General features: G+C 41.4%; 1 protein-coding gene across 1 annotated transcript in view; it reads right to left on the reverse strand.

Moving 5' to 3' along the window:
• The window catches only part of LOC145875983 (tripartite motif-containing protein 16-like), an 8819-nt gene extending 5051 nt beyond the window's left edge, over positions 1 to 3768 (reverse strand). The window contains exons 1-2 of the mRNA XM_082971758.1: positions 3109 to 3768; positions 2581 to 2676 (exon numbers count right to left, since the gene is read on the reverse strand). Coding sequence (XP_082827884.1) covers positions 2581 to 2676; positions 3109 to 3705 — 693 coding nt within the window. The 5' untranslated portion in view covers positions 3706 to 3768. The remainder of the gene's footprint in view (positions 1 to 2580; positions 2677 to 3108) is intronic.
• Between the last annotated feature and the right edge of the window lie 7376 nt (positions 3769 to 11144).

Consider the following 11144-nt stretch of genomic DNA (forward strand, 5'->3'; position numbering starts at 1 on the left):
AAGAGACAGCGTTTCTTCTCCACTCGGTTGAGGACATCAAACTACCCTACTCCCTCCTCAACTCTAACCGATAAACAGCGGAAACCGATAAACAAACCCTCCCACCATGACAAAATACATTTGGAAAATAGGCAAAAGAATAGCTGCACTCTTCACGAACGACAAAACCTCACGTTACCAACTTCTTCTTCTTCTATGGTATAATGGAGGTCCTCAAACCAACGTTAAAGGAGCGTGGCGCCTCCTACTGTGCTGGAGTGTGTTCAATCACGGTTTACACCATTTCTAAATCCTCCTACCTAACTCAGTACTTCTGAGAAAATAAAAAAGATCCCTACTAACTTCTAATAGACCCTCCCCCATCCCCCAAATCCCTTCCAAACCCCATCCAACCCCATCCAACCTCAATGACCCTACACTTCAATCTTTCCCTCTCTTCAACATCCTTACAACATGGCCCTTGATCTCACATTTGTCCTCACCTGTACCCAGTGGAACATTAATATGTATTATATCTTGTTTTAAAGTTATTTTAGCTAACTAGTCTACAATTTCATTCCATTCCACACCTGAATGTGCTGGGACCCAGCAGAATCTCACTACTAGACCCATTCTCTCAATTCTCCATAATAACATTAATACCTCCAATAGTAGGTCACTCCTAATAGATTTACCAGATGATAAACTATTCAATACAGACAGAGAATCTGAGGATACTATAACTCTAACAGGCTGTACGTCCTCCACCCACTGGAGGACAACTATTATCACCAACAGTTCAACTGAGTACACTGACAGTTCATCTGTTAGTCTTCTACATATCTGCACATCACATTCAGGAAGGTAAACACCTGCTCCTGTGGGCCCACTATCTGGGTCCTTGGATCCATCTGTGAAAAGAGGTAAAAAAAGCATAACAACTTCTACCAATGTAATTGTCAACCAGTTTCCTGTTATCACTGACTTCTGACCCAATCTTTTCCTTTTGTCTACCAAGGTTAGATCAACAACAGGATCTGGGAGTAACCATGGAGGAACATCCCCTATCACCACAGAAAGGGCCAACCTCCAACTCCCTGAAACTACTCTCATCAGCAAGCTTTCCAACTGTCCAACCAAAACCACTGCCTTGTCTACTAGTATATTCCCAACAGTCATCTAGAACAGTAGCAGTGGGATGCTCAACCTCACAGCCTTTCAACCCAATAAGCTAATGACAATTTATTACGTCGTATATCCAAAGGCATCTCACCTGCCTCAACTGGACTATAATATAAATACATGATATTATGGGATACAAAATGGGAAAAGGGGAAATTATGATAATACTAAAAAACACCCTTCTAACTAACCCTACACTCATTAAAACCCACTACCCCATTCCACTACTTTGACCCTATCTGCTCCTGCACCAGGCCAACTAACCCTACACTCATTAAAACCCACTACCCCATTCCACTACTTTGACCCTATCTGCTCCTGCACCAGGCCAACTAACCCTACACTCATTAAAACCCCACTACCCCATTCCACTACTTTGACCCTATCTGCTCCTGCACCAGGCCAACTAACCCTACACTCATTAAAAACCCACTACCCCATTCCACTACTTTGACCCTATCTGCTCCTGCACCAGGCCAACTAACCCTACACTCATTAAAACCCACTACCCCATTCCACTACTTTGACCCTATCTGCTCCTGCACCAGGCCAACTAACCCTACACTCATTAAAACCCACTACCCCATTCCACTACTTTGACCCTATCTGCTCCTGCACCAGGCCAACTAACCCTACACTCATTAAAACCCACTACCCCATTCCACTACTTTGACCCTATCTGCTCCTGCACCAGGCCAACTAACCCTACACTCATTAAAACCCACTACCCCATTCCACTACTTTGACCCTATCTGCTCCTGCACCAGACCAACTAACCCTACACTCATTAAAACCCACTACCCCATTCCACTACTTTGACCCTATCTGCTCCTGCACCAGGCCAACTAACCCTACACTCATTAAAACCCACTACCCCATTCCACTACTTTGACCCTATCTGCTCCTGCACCAGGCCAACTAACCCTACACTCATTAAAACCCACTACCCCATTCCACTACTTTGACCCTATCTGCTCCTGCACCAGGCCAACGACCTGGGAGGACGGGACACCACCACTCAACACACCCTGGAACTCTTCTGAAGTCAAATCTAGTATGACCAAATACTTCTCTGCAGCTGCCACCAAAACATATTTTTTTTCAGTGATTTACATTCCATTTCTGCGGTACAGTTGATAACCATTTGCTATGAACACTAAGAAGCCAACCTTACTGAAGCATATATCACTGGTTGGCCCATCCCTCTGTGCTGTCACAGATCTACTACTCACAGGGATCCTCTCAGGATCCCTCAGCCTTGACCCATCCTCCTCTACTTTCTTCACTGCCTCAGCAGTGACAACCTGTTCCCAACAGTGGGGTCAGTGGGATTGGATAGGGACCCCTCTACCTCTCTCTCTCTCTCTGACTGGAGGAGACAGGTGAAATGGTGTGTCTCCTCTGGTCAACAATACTCACCTTGAGAGACTCCACAGCCTGTTGGAGCTCCTTCAGCTCCTTCTCTCTCTCCTGGAATCTCTGCTGGACCTTCTGCTGACTCATCCCCAGCTGCCTCTGTGGAGAATCACTCTTCAATGAGCTATCAAGCTTTATTAGTCCAGTAGATCAATAGTCTAGTAATGTGACATAGGGCCCATAGAGAGGAAGGTCTAAAAAATGGATGGCCCATTTACTAAATGATATTTATTTGTTGCTATGTGAATGATTATAGTTTTTATGGTAGGACTACATGTATCAACAGGTTGAGACTGAACTTTGGACTCATAAAAGGCCATTCAGAATGATAATAGTGTTTGACATTATAAAATGGTGATACATCTGGAGAATCTGGGTTGACATATCAATATACTCAAGGTTTGTGTTCATATTTGTTCTGCTGAGGATCCATTTCATTTGAATGATCTCATATTCAAACAGCCTTAGTTCCTACTGTATCTTTAATTCTTTGTTTATCAGACAGTCACCAACAAGTTGTTCTGGTCTTACCTGTTTCTCAGTCCTCTCTGCTGCAGCTGACACTGTATCATGGCCTTTATGTTCATCCATTGTACACAGATAACAGATACACTGCTGATCGGTACGACAGTAAACCTCCAGCAGTTTGTCATGATGAGAGCAGATCTTCTCCTGTAGTTGTGCGGTGGCTTTGACCAGCTTGTGCCTCTTCAAAGCAGGAAATTCGTAGTGAGATTGGAGGTGAGTCTCACAGTAAGAGGCCAGACACACCAGACAGGACATGAGGGCTTTCTGCTTTCTGGTCCCAGTGCAGAAATCACACGCCACATCTCTAGGTCCAGCATAGCACAGAGCAGGAGGGGGAGCAGCCTGGAGTCCTGTCTTCTTCAGTTTCTCCACCAGCTCAGCCAACATGTTATTTTTCCTCAGATTAGGCCTTGGAGTGAAGGTCTCTCTGCACTGAGGACAGCTATAGACCCCTTTCAGAACATCCTGATCCCAGCAGCCCTCAATACAGCTCCTACAGTAACTGTGTCCACAGGGGATGGTGACTGGTTCCTTCAGTAGATCCAGACAGACAGAACAACAGAACTGGTCCTGGTCCAGCAGAACTCCCTGTTGAGCCATTTGGACGGTTGTTCACTCTCACACAAACAGACGACACAGAGACTCAGATCAGTTTCGTTTCCTCAGAAGAGAGTTTGTGAAGGGGGAGGGATTTCCTGGTTCTGCCAGAGGGGTGGGGTTAGAGGGAGGGAGGGTTTAGAGGGAGGGAGGGGTTAGAGGGAGGGAGGGAGGGGTTAGAGGAATGCAGGAAGAGAGAGAGGAACTGCATGCAACAGCAAGAGGGAGACAAATAGTCTTGTTCCAATGTTAGAGCCCTTAACATGGAACAAATGACATAATGAATCTTAAAATGTGAGTTGTTAGAATATATGAAGGGTAACAGTTTTCTATGAAGTACGTATGTATCATTATTTTAATCACCTTTATAATGCCTTATAAATCAATAAGTCCTGAGGAGGTGTGATATATGGTTATTATACAGTACCGCGGCTAAGGGCTGTTCTTAGACAAGACACAACACGGATTGAGAATTATCTAACACTTTCAACAATACAATCACATTTTATTTCATTGGTTTCATACACATATTTATCAGTTGTTATTGTGGGTGAAGTGAAATGCTTGTGTTCCTGGTTCCAACAGTGCAGTAATATCTAACAATGCTTGTGTTCCCAGCTCCAACAGTGCAGTAATATCTAACAATGCTTGTGTTCCCAGCTCCAACAGTGCAGTAATATCTAACAATGCTTGTGTTCCCAGCTCACAGAGGGCAGAAGTCAATGAAAATATTAGGACAAGCAATGATATATATATATATATATACATATATACACTGTATACTGTGATGTGATGCATAGACAATTTGGAGTACATCTGTAGTATATCTGAAGAATAGTAGATGTACAGTAGTAGTTATATAGGATGAACCAGGACTAGAATACAGTATATACATATGAAGTGGACAGCAGTAGTTATATAGGATGAACCATGACTAGAATACAGTATATACATATGAAGTGGACAGCAGTAGTTATATAGGATGAACCATGACTAGAATACAGTATATACATATGAAGTGGACAGCAGTAGTTATATAGGATGAACCATGACTAGAATACAGTATATACACATGAAGTGGACAGTAGTAGTTATATAGGATGAACCAGGACTAGAATACAGTATATACATATGAAGTGGACAGCAGTAGTTATATAGGATGAACCAGGACTGGAATACAGTATATACATTTGTATTTATTTCACCTTTATTTAACCAGGTAGGCAAGTTGAGAACAAGTTCTCATTTACAATTGCGACCTGGCCAAGATAAAGCAAAGCAGTTCGACAACATACAACAACACAGAGTTACACATGGAGTAAAACAAACATACAGTCAATAATACAGTAAAAACATAAGTCTATATACATTGTGAGCAAATTAGGTGAGATAAGGGAGGTAAAGGCAATAAATAGGCCATGGTGGCAAAGTAAATACAATATAGCAAGTAAAACACTGGAATGGTAGATTTATAATTTGAAGAAAGTTCAAAGTTAAAATATAAATAATATGGTGCAAAGGAGCAAAATAAATAAATAAATAAATACAGTAGGGGAACAAGTAGTAGTTTGGGCTAAATTATAGATGGGCTATGTACAGGTGCAGTGATCTGGGAGCTGCTCTGACAGCTGGTGCTTAAAGCTAGTGAGGGAGATAAGTGTTTCCAGTTTCAGAGATTTTTGTAGTTCGTTCCAGTCATTGGCAGCAGAGAACTGGAAGGAGAGACGGCCAAAGGAGGAAATGGCTTTGTGGGTGACCAGAGAGATCCCTGACCTTATCTTCTCTCAAGAAGATGTCTGGTAGGCCATTTTTAAATACCTTTTTTGGACATTTCAAGATAGCAGATGTTTGAGTTGGGTCTATTAACACAGCTGTGAGTTGTTATTTTTTTCATTTTTTCATTTTTTACAAAATGAGCAGTCCTGGAAGTGACAGATTTTGACTCATATTGAGTGATAAGACTGAGCTATTTAAAAACACTTTTTCAACATTTCAAGATAGCAGTTAGTTCAGTTTGATCTTATTAAAGACAGCTGTATATTATTTTTTTTGACCCAAAAATATTCTATGTTCACGCCCACTTTTTTTGCACTATGTTTGAAGGCTGTCAACTTCTTGTCAGGAGGAGAATCACTTAGCCTTTCGACTAATTTTCAAATGATAGGATGCCTATTTAAAAACACTTTAGTAGGTGCAAGCGTCCCACCTAGCCCATAGAGGTTAAACCTAAACAGAATAAGTTGCAACTTAAGGTATAATTATTTTATTCATTTTGACATATTGTTTGGGACCACTTTTTTTGCTCTGTTTGAAGGCTGTCAGCTTCTTCTCAGGAAGAGAATCACTTAGCCTTTCGACTAATTTTGGGTTAGTTGGACTAATTTTGTGTTAGTTCTCTCAAGAAGAACAAACCCATCTCAACATGACAGAAAGTAAGTTTGACAACTTTAAATGGCTTATTAAAATCAAATTACAGATTTCTTCTCCTTTCTAACAAATCCACAGATGCAAATAACGAACATTACAAAATAATAAAATATGACAAACCCTAGCAAGGGCAGCAATTATATATAAATAAAGAACAAAATAAAGTGCTCAGTTTGAGAAAATGTTTTTTAAACATCAGCCTGAGATTACCATTTGCTTTTTGTTAACTCCATTTCTTATCTGAACAGCCTCAACCAGTTGCACAAGAAACAGACTATCAACTCAATAAACATTTTCCCCCTCTTTTTTTACTTTGATAAACAGTAATGCTGTCTTGAGGTAGACATTAGAAGACAAGCGTGTCCTCCTTCGTTTAAAGATTTTGTGCGAGAAACACCAGCCTGTCAACGGCATCCGGCTTCAGAGATGCTCTGTGGCAGGTCACGATATTGCCACTGCAGCTGAAAACCCTTTCGGAGGGTGAACTGGTAGCTGGTACCAAGAGATACTTTTTTTGCCAGGTGGCTCAGAGCTGGAAAGACAACTTCATGATCCTTCCACCACTTGAGGGGATCAGTGTCACTCTCCAGACTTGCTGACTGCAAGTAACTTGACAGTTCATTTTCAATAGCCTCCCTCTTGGTTGGTGGTGCAGTGGTGGTGGCTGTGCGCTGCTTGAAGAAGCTTGCCAGTGTCTTAGCTTTTGGTGCCACTGCTGCTTCTCCATCTGCAGGCTCAGGCACAGTTGGCACACGTAGGTAAGGCGGTTGACAGCTGCTCTGATCAGCCAGTAGCGTCTCCACCTCCAAGACAGCTCTGTGCTTCAATGCATCAACTTTTTCACTTGGGATATAGGTGGCCCTGAAGCGTGGATCCACAAATGAAGCCATCTCCAATAGGTCAGTAGTGGCTGGGTCAGAATACTTGCGGTTGAGGTACTCAACAATGCTGGTCTTGATCGATTTGCAAAGCTCGCTATCACCCTCTTCACATGCCAGGAGACTTTCGTTAAAAAGGTGCAGCACAGGTTTTACATATGATAGAGTGACGTACTCCTCACCTGACAAAGCATCGGTAAAGTCCTGGAGAGGTTTCAGGACCTTTTGGACTGCTTCTAGGACCTCTAAGTCCTGCCAGGTAGGGACAAGGTGCCTGGTCTTTTTGTCATTAGACAGGACTTTGGCCAGTGCTCCTTCCTGCTCCAGGACTCTCTCTATCATCTGCTGCCTTGATCCCCAGCGTGTGGCAGACTCGGTTATGAGTTGGTGACTTGGCAGACCCAGCTGAATCTGGACTTCAGCAAGATGTCTCCTTTTCTTCCAGCTGTACCAAAAACAGCTTACAATTCTCTTGCACAGAGAAATGGCCCGGGTGACGCGCTTGTCATTCATGCCATGTCCTGTCAGAAACATAAAAAAAACTATTAAACAAATGTGCTTATGCGAGAAAATTTGACTCTGTTTTCACTTTAACACACTCATACAACTAAGTGCTTTCCAAAATCAAGCTTTAGAAATATTCTACATGAATATTTTCTTGTTTCATAGTTTATTTTTTTAACCTCTATGGGCTAGGTGGGACGCTTGCGTCCCACCTACGTAACAGCCACTGCCAGCCTGTGGCACGATTTTCAAAACCTTAAAAATCCTATTACTTCAATTTCTCAAACATATGACTATTTTACAGCCATTTAAAGATAAGACTCTCGTTAATCTAACCACACTGTCCGATTTCAAAAAGGCTTTACAACGAAAGCAAAACATTAGATTATGTCAGCAGAGTACCAAGTCAGAAATAATCAGACACCCATTTTTCAAGCCAGCATATAATGTCACCAAAACCCAGAAGACAGCTAAATGCAGCACTCACCTTTGATGATCTTCATCAGATGACAACCCTAGGACATTATGTTATACAATACATGCATGTTTTGTTCAATCAAGTTCATATTTATATCAAAAACCAGCTTTTTCCATAGCATGTGACGTTCAGAACTAGCATACCCCCCGCAAACTTCTGGGGAATTCGCTAACATTTTACTAAATTACTCACGATAAACGTTCACAAAAAGCATAACAATTATTTTAAGAATTATAGATACAGACCTCCTCTATGCACTCGATATGTCCGATTTTAAAATAGCTTTTTGGTGAAAGCACATTTTGCAATATTCTAAGTACATAGCCCAGGCATCACGGGCTCGCTATTTAGACACCCGGCAAGTTTAGCACTCACCATAATCATATTTACTATTATAAAAGTTTGATTACCTTTTGTTGTCTTCGTCAGAATACACACCCAGGACTGCTACTTCAATAACAAATGTTGGTTTGGTCCAAAATAATCCATCGTTATATCCGAATAGCGGCGTTTTGTTCGTGCGTTCCAGACACTATCCGAAATAGTAAAGAAGTGTCGCGCGCATGGCGCAATTCGTGACAATAAAATTCTAAGTATTCCATTACCGTACTTCGAAGCATGTCAACCGCTGTTTAAAATCAATTTTTACGCCATTTTTCTCGTAGAAAAGCGATAATATTCCGACAGGGAATCTCCTTTTCGGCAAACAGAGGAAAAAATCCCAAAGGCGGGGGCGGTCGGGGTCACGCGCATAAGCCAGTGTCCCTTGATCGGCCACTTGAGAAAGGCGATAATGTGTTTCAGCCTGGGGCTGGAATGACGACATTCTCTTTTTTCCCGGGCTCTGAGCGCCTATGGACGACGTGGGAAGTGTATTTTATTGTTTCATAGTTTATTTTTTTTAATCAACGCCAGTCCTAATCATAAATATCAAATATATTCATTTATTTTGTGAATTTTAATCCTGTAAGTGATTTTTATGTATTATTATTTGTGTATAATTTATAAATGATGACTATACTGTATGTACATTTACTGATGTTTCGTTCTTGTTGTTGTTCTTAGTATTTAATTTATGCTTATTTAATGCTACTTCATATTTCTACTCCACTAAAAACTCCACAATGTTTAGGCCTACCTACGTGTCAACATTAGTTTCTAGTTACTTTGCAGTTGGCTCTTCAATCCAGAGAAAAAACTATAGTCTATCATAATAACTAAATATGTTACCTTGATGATATCAACAGGCTAACCAGCATTTTAAAGTCATAATTACCTCACATTTACCAGCTGTAACATTAAAGTGGTAAACACATCAATGCATCACTAATTCTTATCCAATAACCTAATAAATATGGTTCTGAAATCTACCATCCTGTATTGTAAGTGATTTTACTTTTAGCACTTTATGTTTTGTGTTTTATTAATCAATTTTTGGCCAAGACAGCAGCATAAAACAAAAAAAGTTGCAGACAGACACAAAGGAAAATAATAAAAAACTAATATTTGAATATGTTTTTTTCTTTAAAGTAAAATATGTGAATACTCCTTAATAAAACACTGCACTCCCCAATAGCCAAGTGTAGTCTGACCGAAGCACTGCATCCTCATCGTTCAGCTCCACCGCTCTGACCACGTCGCTCCCGTTGGCGGTTGTTATAGCAACCGGATGCTTTTCTTGGAGTTTCCCAGCTTGCGTCCTGCGAGGCCTCAGCTATATGCTCACCGGTGTGATCCTGGGGGGAAATAACTTGTTTTGGAGACACGACGCTGTTTTCATCTCCCCCAGTCGTTGAATGAAGTGAACATGTCACGCTTCATGTAAGGCTCACATTGTCCTGCTCGACCCACATATCGCTGGTCAACGCCAAAATGGGTCCCGTTAGCGAGCCGGTCAGCAAGGCTCTGCCTGACTTCAGTGGACATTTGTGGCAGTGCTTCTCGTGTAAAGTAGTTGGGAAGCTCATATCTCGGGTCCATAGTTTTCAGTAGCTTTTTGAATCCGACTTGTTCCACAGTTGCAACAGGGACCATATCTTTAGCAATGTGATAGGACACCGCTGTAGTTATAGTACACCACTTGCCAATTTTCTTTTCATAAAGGCACACTGCGGGAAAATGAAGTTTGCAGTGAGCTTTGTTTCGGGACTTTTTCGGGTTGTCGACGGCTTGCGGCTGGGGCTTCTGCAGCGCGCAGTTTCACACACTCTTCGTATTGCAGTTTGTGCCACTGTTTTAGGTGGTGAAAAAGATTTGTAGTGCTTCCACCCCTGGCTGTAACTTTTTTTATGGCACTGCCTACATATAACGTGATTTTGTTGCTCATCTGATACTTTGAATCCGAACCATCTCCAAATTACTGAGCCAATGCTTTTTCTTTTACTAACCAATTCCTCGTCAAAACGCTCCGCAGACGCTGTTGCTTCCTCCATGTTTGTTGAAGTGTCTGTTCCTGCCCCTCCGCCCTCTGTGCATGAAAGAGGAGGCGCGGGGAGCAGCGCAGAGAGCTCCGGGTCTGCAGCTTGCTTGGAGCAAGGATCAAAGCGCAAATTTCAACTATATCGATATATGCGAAATGGTCTAATTTCATATCACATTTAAAATATATCGATATATTTTTTATATCGATATATCGCCCAGCCCTACTGGTAGGCCCATTTAAATACCTTTTTTGGACATTTCAAGATAGCAGATGTTTGAGTTGGGTCTATTAACACAGCTGTGAGTTGTTATTTTTTTCATTTTTTCATTTTTGACAAAATGAGCACTCCTGGAAGTGACAGATTTTGACTCATATTGAGTGATAAGACTGAGCGATTTAAAAACAATTTTTCAACATTTCAAGATAGCAGTTAGTTCAGTTTGATCTTATTAAAGACAGCTGTATCATTTTTGTATTCATTTTGACATATTTTTTGGGACCACTTCTTTTGCTCTGTTTGAAGGGTGTCAGCTTCTTCTCAGGAAGAGAATCACTTGACCTTTCGACAAATTTTGGGTTAGTTCGACTCATTTTGGATTAGTTCTCTCAAGAAGAGGAAGGACCTGATCCTAGATCATAATGAATCAGATTACATGGAGAGGGGGGGACCTGATCCTAGATCATAATGAATCAGATTACATGGAGAGGGGGACCTGATCCTAGATCATAATGA

The sequence above is a fragment of the Salmo salar genome, unplaced genomic scaffold, assembly GCF_965601325.2.
Source record: "Salmo salar unplaced genomic scaffold, fSalSal1 ptg000414l, whole genome shotgun sequence".
NCBI lineage: Eukaryota > Metazoa > Chordata > Actinopteri > Salmoniformes > Salmonidae > Salmo > Salmo salar.